Source organism: Chlorocebus sabaeus, chromosome 7, assembly GCF_047675955.1.
Source record: "Chlorocebus sabaeus isolate Y175 chromosome 7, mChlSab1.0.hap1, whole genome shotgun sequence".
In the NCBI taxonomy this organism is placed as follows: Eukaryota; Metazoa; Chordata; class Mammalia; order Primates; family Cercopithecidae; genus Chlorocebus; species Chlorocebus sabaeus.
The window spans coordinates 20,758,821-20,777,709 of record NC_132910.1 but is presented as its reverse complement, the minus strand read 5'-3'; the positions used below and the strand labels follow the sequence as shown (position 1 = coordinate 20,777,709).

At 34.1% G+C, this 18,889-nt stretch overlaps 1 protein-coding gene across 3 annotated transcripts in view; it reads left to right on the top strand.

The window, feature by feature from the left end:
• LOC103235724 (UDP-glucuronosyltransferase 2A2) overlaps positions 1–18,889 on the top strand; it is a 61,977-nt gene that overhangs the window by 8,572 nt on the left and 34,516 nt on the right. Inside the window, exon 3 of one of the 3 annotated variants that reach the window (XM_007998760.3) lies at positions 7,378–8,007. The exons of the other annotated variants lie outside the window; for them this stretch is intronic. Coding sequence (XP_007996951.1) covers positions 7,378–8,007 — 630 coding nt within the window. The remainder of the gene's footprint in view (positions 1–7,377; positions 8,008–18,889) is intronic. 3 annotated transcript variants of the gene reach the window in all.

Sequence of the window (18,889 nt, the reverse complement as noted above, 5' to 3'; positions counted from 1 at the left end):
CATTAAAAGGAATATTTATTATGTGAATTACGTAAATATGGAAATATGTACCAATTACAAAATGTAGAGGAGTTAGTATTATGTTGACAGACAGAATGTGTTATTTTGAAAAACTTCAGAGTTCAGGTGATGCATAAGGATACTTTAAAATACTGAATGTGAGTTTTCCTGCAAGGTAAGAATGGGGAAGGAAAAAGCATGCTCAAAGTTGAAGACAAAACAGCACAGGTGCGATGGATATTTCTGATAATTTAGTATTGCTGAAGGTTCAAGTGTAAGGTAGGGAGGCATGGGGGAAGATGCTAATGACGTTGAAACCACAAGAATGAGTGAATTAATTCAATGAATATTTCAAAGTCTCCTGTACATCATTCTAAAAACATCTTAATCTAATAAGCAATTGAGAACCATCTAAAGGGAAATATTATGACCTGATTTTCATTTTATATAACACACTTGGACAGATGTGGCAGTAGAGTTGAGAGGTGTGAGACTAGACTAAGTTATCACTCTAGGAAAGCTATGGTAAGAGCCTGCCCTACACAAGTGGCAGATAAATGGAGGAAAATAGTGCAGTATAAGACTACATAGCAACACAATTAGGAGAGCAGGAGCTTACAGACAACATCCACATAGCAGTCTGTAGCTTTCAAAAGTAATTCAGTCTCCTTGCACCTGAACCTCATTTATGTCATCTCTGACAGGGCTACTAAAAGGACTAAATTAGTTTACATCTGAAAGGATTTAGAATAGGGTGGCCCAATCAGCCATGACAGTGGATATGGGAGAATAAAAATTAATACTGTATTGAATTTTGGACATGTTGTGTATGTGATACTTTGGGGAATATTTAGCAAAATCCAATAAGCAGCTGGATATAAGGGGTGAGATCTCAGAGGTAATCTCATGGGTTAGAGATTTAAGTGTCATCTAAATAAAGATGACACATATATACTTTTATCTCTCTTATGGTAATCTAGTTTCCATGTTTTCTGCTATCTTATTACATGCAGGTCACCTGCTATTTTTCTGCTTTCATACATAACATATTTCTGAAATTGTCAACAATCAAAATATTTGAACTCAAGCAATGCATTTACATATTCTAAACATGATTTTCTTCCCAGGCAGGTAAAATTATTTCACAATACACAGTTGCAGCTGATACTTTGTATGTAGGGTTAAGTATTATATATTTAATGTTTACTTTGCTTTCTTGCTAAACCTTACAAATGCAGACATAAACCCAATGATAATCAGATAGAGGAGGAACGTTTTCCAAATTTGATAAGTTATATTTCTCTAAGATTTTTTATCTTATTGATACATGATAGATGTACATATTTTGGGGGTACATGTGCTATTTTGATACATATAATATGTAAAGATCAAATGAGGATAATTGGGATATCTGTCACCTTAAATATCCATCTTTTCTTGATAACAGGAACATTCAAATTATCATCTAGCAATTTTCAAATGTACAAAAGATTGCTAACTGTAGTCACCCTACTGGTTTATCAAAGACTGGGCTCAACTGTCTATTTGTACCCATTAATCAACCTCTCTTCATCCTCCCTCTCCTTACTCTTCCTAGCTGTTATTAAGTTCTGAGGCTGTAGCTTCTCATTAGTAACATTGGCACATTAATTTATGTGCATTCATTTATTGATAGCTAAGTAATAATGCACAGACTGCAGAGACTGTAATGTTTGCTAAGCAGGGCTTGTAAGGCCTAGAAATGGTTACTAGCTAATGAATGAACATCCTAAATGCTATTAAAAATAATTTAAAGATGACAAAGTGTACTAGGTAAAACAGTGGGTTACATGAATGTCGGCAAAAGAAGAAAGTGAGATTTCTGTGTAGTGATACTTACTGACACGTTAGCTTCTTTTCTACAGACCTCTGTTCTAAAATAAATGTAAAGTTGACCTATATCAATCAAAATAAATATGCATAGGTTGGTATGTGAATGAAGACGTGAGATACTACAGCCATGTGAATGATTATTATCAAAAGCTGGTAAGCCAGTTATAATTAACACCCATAGCAAAAGTCATAATCTCCTCTGGGTGTGTTAAGTAATTGGCCTAAAATTCAAAAACAGATCTTTGTCTCTTGGGAAGTAAAAGAAAAGCTAGTTATTCTATTATTCAGAGAATACAAACCTTGCTACAATGATTATAGATGAACCTTCAACTGTCCTATAGAGATAAAAGTGAATGGGAAACATCTTATGGCTGAAAGTAGATCTTAAAAGAGAGAGGAGGAAAAAATTGAAGTTTTATGAAGCAATGAAACTGTCAAGATGGCAAAATCTCCTTCATATCCTCATATATGTGGTAAACTAAAAGGGACATCGGAGTAAGTGCAGCATCTCAGTTCAGGTAAGAGCGGAATGTACATAGACAGTCTCTTGGTCACAATTTATGTTTATATTTTCAATCCTACCGCTTCAGTTTTGTCAACTCCTCATCATCAACCTTGGAATTCTAATTCTCATGATTGCTAATCTCTTTATTTGTAAAGTTATCTGACAGCTTACTTTACCTAGGCTGGCAGTCTCAGAATCACATGTTCCGTTTTATTTTGCCTGTAAGTCAATACTGGTAATAAAAGCACACTATTCTTTCAGTCTTAATACATGAGGCTAATCTTTCTTAACAATTTGTTCAGAGGAACATAATGCAGATTTCTAAAGATGTTCTCATCCTCTGATTTTGATATATCGTGTTTTTGATCAAATTACCCTCTTTTGACTCAGAATGACTACTTAAGTTTGTCTTTATTAAAACACAATATTCTTACTGATGCCAGGAACATGAACAGTCATATTTAAAAGACCAGGTAAGAAGTAAAGTATTGACATGATAGAGTAACTTATTTCTGTGCAAGACTTTGTGGATGTAGAGTGAGAAAGGAGAATGATAAATGGAACTGACTTGTAAAAATAACTCCTTTCCAATTTGTAATTTGAATTGATGTTCCACATTTACTTAAAATTCTTTAATCAAATCATTGTAACAAATTTTTATCCACTCAGACCTCGAACAGTCTCACCTGAGTAAATAAATAGAACAAGTCCCTAAGTTTACTTCTCTGCAGTGGAATGCAATAAGAAGCTCAGAGTGAGTCCTTAATCTCTGATAATTGGTAGAAATTGGATATTTATAATGTAAAATTACTCATTTTATTTCAGATCATGGGCATTTAGCTCAAACTGATGGATATCGTAATAGTGATAGCAGTATATATTAATACCTTTCTATGCACTAGCCACTGTGATAAGTGATTTACGTATATTTTCTCTCAATCCTTGAACTATTGCAGTTCATTGCAAGAAAAAAGTTGTAACACAGAAAAGAATATTGAGACTTGGAAATATCAAACATGTTAAATTATAAGAAAATAGTATTCAAATGAAAATCTTTCTCATATCAAAGCTTCGACGTCATATTTCCTAGTTCTAGAAATTGTTTTTTCTTCTTTTTAAATTTCAGGTGCAAATCTATGAACTGTTCAGAATATTTTAGGTTAAATTTTTCTTGGACATTTTTCTTCTTTTCAATGTGTTTAGCTTTTAAAATGTGCTATTCTATTTCTTGCCTATTTTTGATTTGTCGAATGAACACAATTGGGCCATTGTATCACTAGGTAACTTACTATTCATTAAGCGGTAGATCATCATGTGATTCTGTTGTCTGGGGAGGGTTGTCTAGGGATATATTTTTGGCGTTAAGAGAGCTTTATAAGCCACTTCTAACTGAAAGGAAGTAACGGGTTCCACAGTTTCTAATGTATACATTAAAATTTTTTTTGAATTTTTATGCATTTAAAAAAAATGGAACCAGGTAAATTTCATTTTCATTTTTATTAAAAAAACAAACAAAAAAAACCAAAAAAAACCCACCACCACCACCAACAACAAAAAAACCACCAAAACTGGGACACATTTAAGGGGAGAAAAACGTAACATTTTTTGTCACTAAAAATACTTATAATCCATAAGCATTGCATATTGTTACCAACAGCACTTTACCCTTTGACCACTGTAAAAACTAAGTTTTTTTTTGTGAATAATCTCTCTATATTGGAGGTGTATAACATGTAAAAATACTTAACATTATATATGAATAATTAGGTGAATAATCTCTAAGATGAATGTCATCTATAATAACAGACTTTTTCCAAGTCTATTAAATAAGAAATCTAGATTTTCAAAAAGAATGATCATAGTATCTAGATCTTTGCATGAACTCCGGACTCCCTGAGCAGGAGTAATTAATATAAAATAAAGTGCTAGAAATGAAACATGAAATGTGTATACTTCCAGGATTCTTGATTTTCAACAGTAATTTTAAAGAAGAAAAAATGCACTGGAATCTTTTCCTGTAGAATAATACATTTCTACTTAAGTCTTCCTTTTTTTTTTTCGTTTTCTGTTTCTTACTAATTATTCCTTTGCTTTCTTCTCTCCTTCCTTTTATTCCGTTATTCTTCTTCTGTTTTAATTTACATTAATCTTGATTGGTTAGAATCTTTGAAAAACCCTCTAGTATCATTGCATTTTCTGCAATGACCCATAATAAGCTGAATGATAGCCACAGGCATTACATTGGAGATGTAATTGATGTTGGGACATTGGAAATTCTTGGAGATAGTGATCACTCTATCTTTTTTGTTCCCACTAATGAAAGGGTATCAGAAGGAAAATAAATATGGAAGTTATAATTTGTGTGGATATAATCTTGAGTTTTATATGCCTATATTTCTTAAAATAAGTAATTTGTAAACTTTGGTACTCTTTGCATTGTTAATAACCTGTCACTTGTGGTCTGCTGAAAGACTGAGAAGGACTGCCTTGTGGGGAAACTGCCTTGTGCCTTGTTTGAGAAATTCTGCACCAAACCCTAGATTCTCCAGTCTGTCACTGTAGGAGGAGAGAAAGAGTAGAGAAGGGTCAAGTTAATGAGATTTGATTTACTTGATCATTTAAAAAATAAGATTCTCTCCCTAAAACATCATGGGTAGCTATCACTTATGGAGCCTAGGTGCTGTTCTGAATAATTTACCTGCATTGTGTCACACCATACCCAAAACTATAGGAAATAGGTGCCATTGTTCTCATCATTTGGTAAATGAGGAGGCTAAGTAACTTGCCTAGTTACAATTCAGAAAGTGGTGAATCATTTGATATTAGACTCCACTCTGAGGTAAAAAGCAAAGTGCTAGAATATACGCAGTTTCTGTTTAGCAAAACAAAGCAAAACTAAAAGTACATCTAAATTTAAGCTTTTAGAGAATTAGGTAAATAAAAATCAAGAAACTCAAATAAAACTGAATCACCAAAACAGTATGAAAGCTGGTTTCCTGGCTTTTCTGGCCTTGGGGAGACAATGAAAAAAGAGCCAGCAGAGTTGAATCCTAGCCATCAGGTGCAATGTTGTGGGAGCACTTAGGAAGAGAAGACTTTCAGGCAAGGGCACGTCTTTAGTGGAAAAATATTTTCATACCAGAATGTTGTTTTGAGGATTATCAATTCAGGCTAATGGCATTATATACATTTTACTAAATAAAATGCTGTTTTAAGGATAATCAATTCAAATTAAAAGGATTATATACATTTTATTGTTCTTCACTAAATTAGGTAAATATTTTATTGCCCTGCAGATATTACTTAAAAGTGGAAGTTGACTAAATCATCATTTTCCCCTTACTCTCAGTAATTTAGGGATATCTATATGTATTGAGATATTGAAGCATATTTTGATAAGCTTTTATGTACTATCATAGCTACATTTGTGAGTAATCACTAATTAATTATTATATTTTCCTTACATGTAACTCAACATTTGAACAAATTTAAGTATTTTATAGATAGACTTTCATGTTTTCTATAATGTTGTGTTTTCTTTACTTTTTATTGAAAGTTTGACAGCAACAGATTTATTTACGAAGATTTTTAATCCCCTTTTCCTGGGTTTATTTTGAAGATCATTAAGATTATTTACACTCTTCTCTGGCTGCCTGGTTTCAAAATCTAATTAATTTTTAAGGTACTGCCACTATATTCAAATTGAGGCTTACTCTTGAAAGGACATAAATGCAAAAATTCTAAAACCATCACTTCTCTCTCTTGTCTTTCCTGTTCTCTAACCTCCTAGTTCTTTTGTTATTCAAGGGCCTGAAATTACATAATTTAAGGGCAACTGAGTATAAATTTAAAATACATCACTTATTTTCTAATCTTAATTTTTGATTTTTATTCTTTTAATCACTTTATTTGTTCATATTTCTCTTTTTAATGGTGGCCTCTAACGATTTTAAGACAGCATGCTTATGTAATTGCTGCTATTCAGTTTGGAATTCACTAAGAATTGCAACACTATATCCATATCTGATATTGCTATATCTAAGTCTAGCCAGTCATTCTGCAGCTGGCCCCTGGCTTTCCTAATCAATCTTTAGACAAATTTATTAAACCTCTAACATTACTAAACCCTTGCTCTGTACCAAGAAGAAGGAACAGTAGCTTTACAGATACTATTGTGTAATCCACAAAGTAATACAACAAATTAATATCATTACCTCTCATTTTTCTTTGAGAAAACTTAGAATGGGAGGGTCTCGATAATTCCCTGAGGTCAGAATTCTTATAAAAGGACAATATTTGAATCTGAGTCTATTGAACTCCAGTATCTACCTAATTTCTCTGAATAACAAAGTCTGTGCTTCTTTGGAGTACCAGGCCATATCTTCTTCATTTGTGTCATATGGAAGAAACTGAAAAATTCCCTGTAACAAAGGCATAGGAGACAATGATCAATTGGCTTTATGGAGAAGAAAGCTATTCTATATCAAATGCATAGTATTTTGCTCTGTAATCCATATAATCTAAAACACCTTGAAATGTTTGAGCAAACTTCTTCTGAGAGAAAGTTGTTTAATCAATTTTGCGAAAAATGTATTATATTAAAGATGCATTTTATAAATCGTAGTCATTATCCCAGAATATACAGATTATAGGTTTATAACACCCCTGCCTCCTTTTCTTTAACCAAATTTTATTTCTGTTATTGAAATAATTATGTTAGTTCATATAGGAATTTGAATTATATTATATTTTAATCTAAAGATCAGTTGACCCATGACTGAGTGTAACCATCACATTAAGTATTATTTTATTTAGAAATTGACCTAGATGTACTTTGAAGTTTTTTTGTTTGTTTTGTTTTTTTACATCTTGAAGGACCTACAGTAGGATGGTTTCCATAATGGATTTCACCATGCCTAAGAAGTTTGTCCAGATGCTGGTTTTTAACTTGACTCTGACTGAAATTGCTCTAAGTGGGAATGTGTTAATTTGGCCTACAGATGGTAGCCATTGGTTAAATATTAAGATTATTCTAGAAGAGTTGATTCAAAGAAATCACAATGTGACTGTACTGGCTTCATCAGCAACTCTATTCATCAACTCCAATCCTGATTCTCCTGTGAATTTTGAAGTGATACCTGTTTCCTACAAGAAGAGTAATGTAGATTCCTTAATTGAGCATATGATAATGCTGTGGATTGACCATAGACCAACTCCTCTCACAATATGGGCTTTCTACAAAGAACTAGGAAACCTTCTAGACACTTTCTTTCAAATTAATATGCAAATCTGTGATGGTGTACTAAACAACCCCAAGTTAATGGAAAGACTTCAGAAAGGTAGTTTTGATGTGTTAGTAGCAGACCCAGTAACAATCTGTGGTGATCTCATTGCTCTGAAATTAGGAATTCCATTTGTGTACACATTGAGGTTCTCTCCAGCATCAACAGTGGAGAGACACTGCGGGAAAATCCCAGCACCGGTCTCCTATGTACCGGCAGCCTTGTCAGAGCTCACTGACCAGATGACTTTTGGTGAAAGGATTAAAAATATGATGTCTTATTATCTGCAAGACTATATATTTCAGTCCTACTGGGGAGAATGGAATTCATACTATAGCAAAATTTTAGGTAAGTCTAAAATTTTCTCTTTTTAATGACTCCACATCCCTTATTTGTGCTTATTGTTGTACGGCAAAAGATTTCCATTCCACTGCATATGCTGAGCTGAAGATAATGGACTTCTAATATCTCTGTACAAACAACTCCCTGATTATTCTCTTTGAACAAATCCTTAAAAATGAAATAGTGGATTTAATATGTATGCTATTGTCTCTTAATGCAAACAACTTTGTGTCTATTTAGGTAATAGTTTTTCAATGTATAAATCAATTTCAAAATATAAATGAAAGTGCCTGTATTAGGATACATTATAACACTACTCAAAAATACCCTGGCAAATATTTTCCAGAGTGAGGTTGCATATTTAAATAGATCAGGCAGAGAAAGTATCAAATGAAAATGAAATATGACATCAAATGAAAGAATGACATCAGGCCAAAGACCTGAGGGAAGTGAAAGTGAGAATTCATAAGATCCCTAGAGGAAAAGCCTTTTAGGAGTACGTAAGAACAAGTACAAAGACCTGTGGCAAGCCATACACACAAGAATGCTCATCAACTCACTTGATCTTACTCTCATCTTTCACAAGTGGTATTTGTGTGTATCTTTTTTCCCCTCTTGATATTGCAAAACTCTTGCAATAATTTTTTATCAAAAACTTTTCAACTTTTTCATAGAATTTGTCTGGAGGAAAGATATTAAATATACCACATAAAAAACATATGCAAGGTAAATAAAATTTGAGTTTATTTTTGAAGATGAGGTGATTAAATTTTATAATTCTGTGTTTTTAAAGTTCCTTTAAGGCATAATTTAACCAGATTTCCTTTTTTTTTTTCTGGCTTTCAAATTTTGTATGCCTTCAAACCACATTTTTCTTTTAATTTAGGTATATGATTCACATGAGTATGTTTTAAGACATTTGAAATGTGTTCTATGATAATTGTCACTAGCCAGGTACGTATTGGATAGTGATTATTATAGTTACTGAATGAGTTAACAATCTATACACCTTAAATAAGAGACATACAAAAAGTAAGAAGGTGAAGGGTCCTGAAAAATGCGTGTGGCTTCAGATTCCGATTCCACTTGCTAACTGTGATCTCAGACAAGTAGCTGAAACTTTTGAGTCACAGTGCTTTCTCTTCTTTAAAATAGGGTTAAAAATTTCAGTATACTCATTAGGAGGATCATATGACATCAAGTGTGACTATTCCATATCAATTATAAAGAATTATACTTATATTAAATATTATTTACACCAAACTACTTAGGAAGCCTGCAATGATAAAACCCTAGTTACATTACCATGGGGCTCTGTAAATGGAAAGTAGCCAAAAAATCTGCAAAAACTAAATGGTTTCTGGTATGTACTAAACCTTCCTTCTCAAAGGAAGCCATAAAAAATTAGATAAATGTGAAAAAGACTTTGTAAAACAACAAGTTCCCAACTTCTCACCTTTACAGAATAATAATCTAGGTTCAGAAATTCTATCGTTTCAGAAATTAAATATCCTATTTACTTAAATCCTTCATGCTTCTTATGTTACTAAACATATCTGAACAACAAATAACTGCCTTGAATATTTTATTTCAAATTGAGGTATACTGTGAAGAACTGGCAAAACCACATTTTGTGTTTTGTTTGCCATCACATTCTCAAAGCATTAAGAACACCTGCTAACTGTAAACTGATATTGGAAGAGGGCAGATACACAATTTTACATAATTCTGTTTGACCACAGGAAAGCTATCAACATGTCAAACTTTTGTGGCGTTTCCATTACAGTAGTTGTTCTTCAGTTCTGTGTAGGAAAAATAGACTAGAGAAATGGCATGTTAAATTGTGACAAAGAAAAACTCCAAATGTCTTGAAAGACGTCGGAATAAGTACAAGGATACATTTGATTGCACCAGTTAAGACACTTGTTTTCTATATCAGTGAGGAAGTCTTAACCGTGACAGATGAAATGAGTAAAACAATTAACATTTTAAAAATACCTTTAATAGCTAAGGGAACAGGGATATCAGGAATTATGAAAATCATTGCTACTCATATCCAGAAGCGAATCTATTAATAAATTTTGGGTAGGCCAAGTGTTCCGCATGGCACCATCAAATTTAACTGAACCTTATTTCTTTCTCCCTTTCTTTTTGTTTTTAAATTTTATTTTTTGAGATGGACTCTCTGTTGCCCAGGCTGGAGGGCAGTGGCGGATCTTGGCTCACTGCAACCTCCGCTTCCCAGGTTCAAGTGATTCTCCTGCCTCAGCCTCCAATGTAGTTGAGATTACAGGCATGCCACCAGGACAAGCTAATTTTTGTATTTTTAGGAGAGACGAGGTTTCACTGTGTTGACCAGGCTAGTCTCAAATTCCTGACCTCAAGTGATCCACCCCCTTTGGCCTCACAAATTGCTGGGATTACATGCTTGAGCCAACGCACCCGGCCTCTGAACCTTATTTCTTCCTCAACTTCTAAGAGATCTGCTGTACAGCACATAGATAGTTCTCACTGTAGAATTTGAGACTAGCCTTTGCTGCAGCAATAGAAGGGTTAAGCCCTTGAACACTGTAGTGAAAATGGTTAGACAGATAAGGCAACTGGAAACTGGATGACTCCATTTTGCATGGGTCTTTTGGGTTTCCAGTCTGTCTCCATCCATCCCAGCGCCCTGTAGATCGAGAGCGCAGAAAGCCCAGTAATAAGCTATATGACACTTGGCTGGTATAATTTCGTTTTCACTGTCAGTACCATGTTGGGCCCTTTTTCCCTGCTGATATATTTTATTTATTCGTTTTTATTTTTTGATTTTTAATATTTAATTTAAATCTGAACTTTAATCCTTGCTCCTCTTTTTAAATTTATTTTTATTTTTCAACTTTTTTGTGGGTACATAGTAGTATATATTTAGGGGGTACATGCGATGTTTTGGTATAGGCCTGCAATGTAAAATAAGCACATCCTGAAGTCTGGAGTATCCATCCCCTCAAGCATTTCCTGCTGATAAATTTCAGATGGATTCTTAGATCTAATGTTACCTTATCCCAGCCCATGAAGAAAACAAATCTAACAGTTAATGAGACACTCCCGCACAATATAAGACAAAAATGAGGGTAATGGGCCTTTTGTCTCATTCTAGATGTCAATGGAAAATCATTCATTGTTTACCATTAAGTGCGATGATTGAGCTAGGCTAATTTTAGATACCTCTTATTAGATTGAGGAATCTCCCTTTTTCTTTTTAATTCAAATACATTATCATCGTAAAAGGATGATGAATTTTATCAAATGTTTTTCTATGTCTGTTGAAATTATTATATTTTTCTTCTCTTTGTTCTGCCAATATGGTAAAATATATAAAGTGATTATCAATTGTTAAATCAACTTTTTATTTTTGGAATAAACCCCAATTAACTTAAGAAAATAATAGCCTCTTAACCTTCCCCCTCTATCCAACTTGTTTGGAACTGAACTAGATTAATCACAGTAATGTATTATTTATATTTCAACTATAGTTTTTTTTCTGGGCACAGTGTTTTATTTATTGGTTGTCTTCATTTCCTATCCCAACTCTAATTCTCATACCCTGCTTCCCACTCTTTCTCTGGAAAACTTGGAGCTTTCTGTTAATCTTTCCTCACATAAGTCTTCCAATTCCTTCTTATATGTAACTTTCCTGTGATCAGTGTTGTGGGTTGTTGTTGTTGTTTTGTTTTGTTTGTTTTTTGAGATGGAGTCTCGCTCTGTAGCCCGGGCTGGAGTGCAGTGGCGAGATCTCGGCTCACTGCAAGCGCCGGTTCCCGGATTCACGCCATTCTCCTGCCTCAGTCTCCCGCGTAGCTGGGACTACAAGCGCCCGCCACCTCTCCTGGCTAGTTTTTTGTATTTTTAGTGGAGACGGTGTTTTACCGTGTTAGACAGGATGGTCTGGATCTCCTGAACTCGTGATCCGCCCGCCTCGGCCTCCCAAAGTGCTGAGATTACAGGCGTGAGCCACTGCACACGGCCGGGTTTTTAAAATTTTGTGTAATGTTTCTGTAAAACATTTATCCTAAACTTTACAGCTCATTGAAGTTTCGCGAAATAACCCCACGCTTGCAACCAGCACTCAAATTAATTAAACAAAACATGAATGCAATCCCTAACTCCTCCTTCTTCTGCTTATCAGTCCCTACAACTCCTATCTAAGGGTAAACACTTTCTTAGCTTCTAATACCATATATCAATTTTCCTTGACTTTAAATGTTATATAGATGAATCACACATTATGTACTCCTTTGTATTTTTTCTTATTTTGATTAATATTATGTTTGCGAAATTCATATAAGTTGTTGCATGTAGATATGTTGTGTTCATTCTTATAGCTATATGGAGTCTATATTGAATTAATGTGTTGCATTTTATTTATCCATTCTACTGCTGATGGACATTTAGGCTATTTTGGTTTTGCTACTTTATGATGAACACTGCTTTGAACATTCTTGTACCTAATATTGGTGAATACATGTATGCTATACTGTTGGATATATTCGTGAGAGTGGAATTGACAGGTCATAGATACCATTAAAATTTAGTTTCCCAAACGGTTGTACACACTAGTAAACCTACTAGCCATATACTAGGGTTCCAGCTGTTCTCCATTGTCATCACACTTGATATTGTTCTTTTTGTTATTTATTTTCATTTGTAACCATTTTGTTGATCTGTCTTGTTTTTATTAAGGTATAGTTTTTATGTGATAAAAAGTACATAAAGTGTACAGTGTGATTTGTTTCATCAAATATGTTATGTGTGTAACTAACATATCAATCATTCTCTGGGATTACTTTCTAACGAGGCCACTACCCAGACCTTTTCAGATACTTAGGCTGAATAACTCCCACCTCTTAGTTCTAATTCTTCATTCTTACTCCCTTTTAGTTTTCTTTGGTGAACTTTTTACTACATCCTCTTATCATTTTGACTTTAACATCAAGATTAAATTGTCACCCATGTCCGGTTTGTAAGCCATCAAGAATCTCTAGTGCATAACATATTCCTTGATTAAAAATAAAAAGTTGTCTTAAATATAGTTAATTTTTTTTTTTTTTTTTTTTTTTTGACCGAGTCTTACACTGTTGCTCAGGCTAGAGTGCGATGGCATGATCTCGGCTCACTGCAACCCCTGCCTCCCGGGTTCAAGCGATTTTCCTGCCTCAGCCTCCTGAGTAGCTGGGATTACAGGCTCCTGCCACTGTGCCTCGCTAATTGTTGTATTTTTAGCAGAGACGGGGTTTCACTATGTTGGCCACGCTAGTCTCGAACTCCTGACCTCGTGATCTTCCTGCCTCTGCCTCCAAAAGTGCTGGGATTACAGGCATGAGTCACCACGCCCGGCCAGTTAATTTTTTTAAAAAATATATTCACTAAGGCTAATTTCCGTATTTACTGTTGTCATGCTTAAGAAGTTTGCCACCTGCCTGTTTTTAGTTGGTCATAAATAGAAATTGTTGTCAGTGAGATTGTGCTCTTCTGGCCTAAATGATGAAGCCACTGGATGTTTCAAAGAAATCATAATGTGGGTTTACTGGCATCATCAGCAACTCAGCTTCGACTCTGAAAGGTGCTGTATGTAAACTAAAAAAGAATTTCCCTAGTTGTGTAAAAAAAATTACCTTATCTTTAATGCAGGCCCCTTATTAACCCCCAAACCTAGTTCTTTTGAGCTTTGTAACATTACACGTTATGCCTTCCCTCTTCCTTCATGGTAACAAATCAAATTATTTTGTAATTTCTTTTATATTTATAGCAAAACAACTTGAACCTTTTAAAAATTTATTTTAACGTAATTATCTTTGAATTCATAGGCCATTTTGTTATTGCAAATAAACATATAGGAATAGATCTTTCATTTTTGTGAATCTCAAAAATACAGATAAAAATATACATCATATAAGTGAACAATCTTAGGAATAAAGAAAAACTAATAACTATAATGTGGTATTTATTGGATTCATACAAATTGTGGTGCTTTTATTGTCCTTTTAGTGACATTATTTTGGAATCCATGTTTCCAGATATTTTCTGTCTTTTCTTGACAGAAGTGCCAACTAAAGGTAGTGTGAAGTGGTAGCCTTGTGTTAAAATAGAAATTGAATTCAGCCAATCTTTGTTTTTAACTCAATTGTGACTTCATTAAAATTGGTATCCCAACATCAGTGGAACCTAGTAGTATGTCAGTAGTCTTCAAATTCCCAAAATATCCTGATGTAGTGACTACAGTTGTTCTCATTTTCAGGTTGTCAGCTGGGATAATTAGTGGACACATCCAGCAATGCCCATGTACACACTCCTCTCCTTGCTTGGCTGGTTTAGATACACAAATATCTGACTATATTGAAGTTATGGCCTCTCATCTCAAATAGTATTCTTCATTCTGTTATATTTTAGTATATTCTGTTATACACTTTGGAAAGATAACTAAACTATTTCTCAATATTGATGATTAGACAGTAAATCTGTGGACAATCTACTTGCTGGTGCTATAATCTTCAGTTTAGTATTAAAATTTATGATGACTAAACTCTCCATTGAAGCATTTTTCCAAATATTTGGATTATTATTACTAATTTTCACAATATATTTAAAAAATATTATGATAAAATAAAAGCAGAGAAAAATTAAGTAACTCTCTCATTGACAAACATCATTTTGAAAAAAATATGGGAAATAGATCTATTTACTTCCAAAGTCCACATAACTAATTTCCCTAAAATTGTATAGGTATCTTTGTGATTCTAGGATTCACTCAAGCCCTAGCTCTCTGCTTTTCCAAAGAAAAGGTGCCAATAGGAAGTGAAAAATAGAGCATTTGATATTGAGACAAGTATCACTAATTCTCTTTTTCAGGTGAGAAAGTAGTGTCATAGTTTAAGAAAGAGAACAATAGAAAGGTTATGTCAATGGTTCCATATCTAGAGAGCTAGGACATCCTATCACAGAGATCAGACTCAAGTTATTACTAACATGTAAATAGTATTGTTAACTCTGCCACTTAGTCATGTATTCTTTAGCACAGACCACAGTGTAATAATTCTTACATGTATGCATATATATAATATATGTATAATTGATATATAGTGTAATTGCGTGTTGTGTGAATGTGGGTGTGCTGGAGACTTGGTACATTAGGACTTCCTCCAGCAGTAGAATTGCATTCACGGTTTCATCTTTAGAGTCTGTACACCACTTCACTAACATAATAAAACATATATAATTTTCATACATCCTTGGCAACTTGGCTATAATAAATAGTTTTTATTTTGTGACCAGTTTGACTGTTGAAAATATGTGTCTCATTTGAATTTGCATTCCTTGGGGTTTTCTTAGAGGCCTATTTTATAATTCCCTGTTTATAACCCTTTTCTACTTGGAGAAATATTAATATTCACATTGATTTGTAGTAGCTCAGAGTAGAATGTGTAAATATCATTGATTCTGTAAAATTCAAATGAAGGTGGTTAAAAGGAGAGGGAATAGTAATGCTTGATAAAAACTATGGCTTGTGGTGCTGGGGAAATGACAAAGGTAGCTTTAACATAGTAAGGATAAGAGTGTAACCAGGAAGAGGTAGGAATGGAGAGTTATAGAGAATAAAGATACTGCATGGCAAATCTGAGAAGAGGGAAATTGCTTAAAGACCCTGTTGCCTGTTGTGGATTGGGGGGATGGGAGAGGGATAGCATTAGAAGGAATACCTAATGTAAATGATGAGTTGATGGGTGCAGCACATCAACATGGCACATGTATACCTATGTAATAAACCTGCACATTGTGCACATGTACCCTAGAATTTAAAGTCTAATAATAATAAAAAAAGAAAAAACCCTAAAAAAAAAAAAAAAAAAGACCCTGTTGCATATGGCCTCACTCCAACTATGTCAAAAATTACAGGAGAAAAAAATATATAGTGGCTAACTGCAGATAGAGCCATTACTATTAGTATATCCTCATTAAAACAAAGAGAAAGACAAATGCCTATAAGAATAGAGACTTAGAGCTCTGATCCATATGGCTGGATTTTAGTTATATATTTTTGATATAATCTTCAATATCTTTAATAGTGTAATTTAAAGTCACATTTAAATATGAGAAATGAATTCCAGTAAATTATTTTTCACATGGTGTTTTGGAATTTTAACTATACTTGCACATTCAAGATCAAGGAAAAAATATTTTACAAAGAAATTTCTATTGCAATGATAACATAAATTTTGTTTTACCAAATTATTCACAATGTCTTACTGATTGTTCTTATGCATCTACTCTGAGACTTGATGATTCACTAGAAGGACTCACAGGACTCAGAAGCTGCTAGACTCATGGTTGTGGTTTATTATAACAAAATAATACAGATTAAAATAAGGAGAGAGAAAAGACCTATGAAGGGTAGCCCAGAAAGGATCAGTTGCAAGCTTGCAGGGGTCCTCTTCCGGTAGAGTTGCACAAGATTTAATATTCCTAGCAAGGATATCTGGTGACAGGATGCAGTTTTATCAACCAGCTTACCTGAACCTTGATGTCTTGGGTTATTGTTAGGGCTCAATCACACAGATGTCTAGAGCCTGTTTGACTAACCTTAGCTACCCAGACTCCAGATCCTCAGAGCAAAAACTGGTGATCATGGTAAATCACATTGATAACATAAACTATCTGGTTAAACTACTGTGGACCAAGACCTCAGATATACAAAAACCCTCTTATTAGGCACTGTATTCCAAAAGGTTGGAACTCAGCTCTTAGGAGACGGGTATGAGCCCGTCTTGAATATAAGAACATGAGCCTTTTTTTGGGAATGTACAAGCTGAGAAATCAAACCTGCAAAGTAAACTCTTTGCAGTACACTTCCTGAATGAACGCTATTCAGAGTCCTAGGAAGCTACTTTTATTGACTGTATCACCTGGCTCCCTTTCTACTTGGAGGAGTATTAATATTCCCTTCATTTGTAGTGGCTCAGAGTATAATGTATGAATATCATTGAATCTGCAAAATTCAAATTAAGGTGGTTAAAAGGAGAGGGAATAGCAATGCTTGAAAAAAAACTATGGTTCGTGGTGCTGGGGAAATGACAAAGGTGGCTTTAACATAGTCAGGAGAAGAGTGTAACTGTGTATCACCTGGTATCACCTGGCTCCCTTTCTTTTTGCTATCAATTTGGGTTCAGTCAATGAATCCCCTTTGAGACTAATGCTAAGGTAAATTGAAAGATTGTCTCAGTGTAGACTATAACTTAATAGTGGCTATAGGTTCTTTTGAATTTCAATATAGACCATAATAGCATGTAAAAGTTATGGCAGTCTTTTTTCTTTTTTTCAGTTTTTAGGCATTTCACATGTATTTTATTTTGTAAGCTGAAACTTTACATTTAGTATTAAGTAGAAGTGGGCATTCTGGATCATTCATATATTTGCTTTTAAAGAAAACACTTTTTTTTCTCCCATTTTTTCCTCCCATTTTTTAGTCCCATTTAACATATATTACTAATGTATGTTAATAATAACATATATATTATGTTAAATATATAACCATTTGTATTAATTCAAAAAGTTCTCTTTTCTAAGTTTTAAGAATTGTTTTCATCAAATTTGAAGAGGTGTGGTTTAAGATAAGGCTCTAATTTCCTACTTTTGCTTGTGGATATTTAGTGTTCCCGACATCATTTATTGAAGAGACTACTCTTTGTTCATCGTGTATTCTTGACATCTTGTTGAAAGACCAGCTAACCATATATGGGTGGGTTTCTTTTAGGCTCTCCATTTTGTTCCTTTGGTCTATATGTGTGTTTTAATACTGTTTGGATTCTTGTCACTTTGTAGTGTATTTTGAAACTGGGAGTGTGATGTCTCCAGCTTTGCTCTTCTTTTTTTTTTTTTTTTTTTTTTTTTTTTTTTTGAGACGGAGTCTGGCTCTGTCGCCCAGGCTGGAGTGCAGTGGCCGGATCTCAGCTCACTGCAAGCTCCGCCTCCCGGGTTCACGCCATTCTCCTGCCTCAGCCTGCCGAGTAGCTGGGTCTACAGGCGCCCGCAACCTGGCCCGGCTAGTTTTTTGTATTTTTTAGTAGAGACGGGGTTTCACCGTGTTAGCCAGGATGGTCTCGATCTCCTGACCTCGTGATCCGCCCATCTCGGCCTCCCAAAGTGCTGGGATTACAGGCTTGAGCCACCGCGCCCGGCCAGCTTTGCTCTTCTTGCGTAAAGTTGCTTTGACTATTTTTTTTTTTTTTTTTTTTTTTTTGTGGCTCCATATACATTTTGTTTTTGTCTTTTCTATTTCTTTAAAAAATGCCAATAGGATTTTGATATGGATTCATTAATCTGGATTGTTTGGGATAATGTGGACATTTTGATGCTCTGAGACAAATTAAATATTCAACCTAAGACCTAAAACCACAAAAATCCTGGAAGAAAACATAGGGAAATGCTTCTTGACATTAACCTTGGTAATAATTTATTGGATATAACACCAAAAGCAAAAACAGACAAGTGGGATTATATCAATCTTAATAGATTCTGGCCAGCAAAAGAGACAATCAACAAACTTAAAAAGCAATCTGTGGAATGGAAGTAAATATTTGTAAAACATATATATGATAAAGGGTCAGTATGCAAAAATTAATAATACTTTAATATTTTTTCTCTCCATTCTCTTTTAACCTGCTAATATTGTCTGTGACATTTACAAATTTTCTATTTATCTCTCCCTCCATCTTGAGTTAATTTCAATGTGATACTAATATTTCATATTTTCTTGCTCATCATTAATTACAGTTTGCTTATAATTTGATATAGGAACATTTGCCTTTGTATTCATGAGTGATTATGAACCTTAAATGTATTTGTTCTTCAGTCC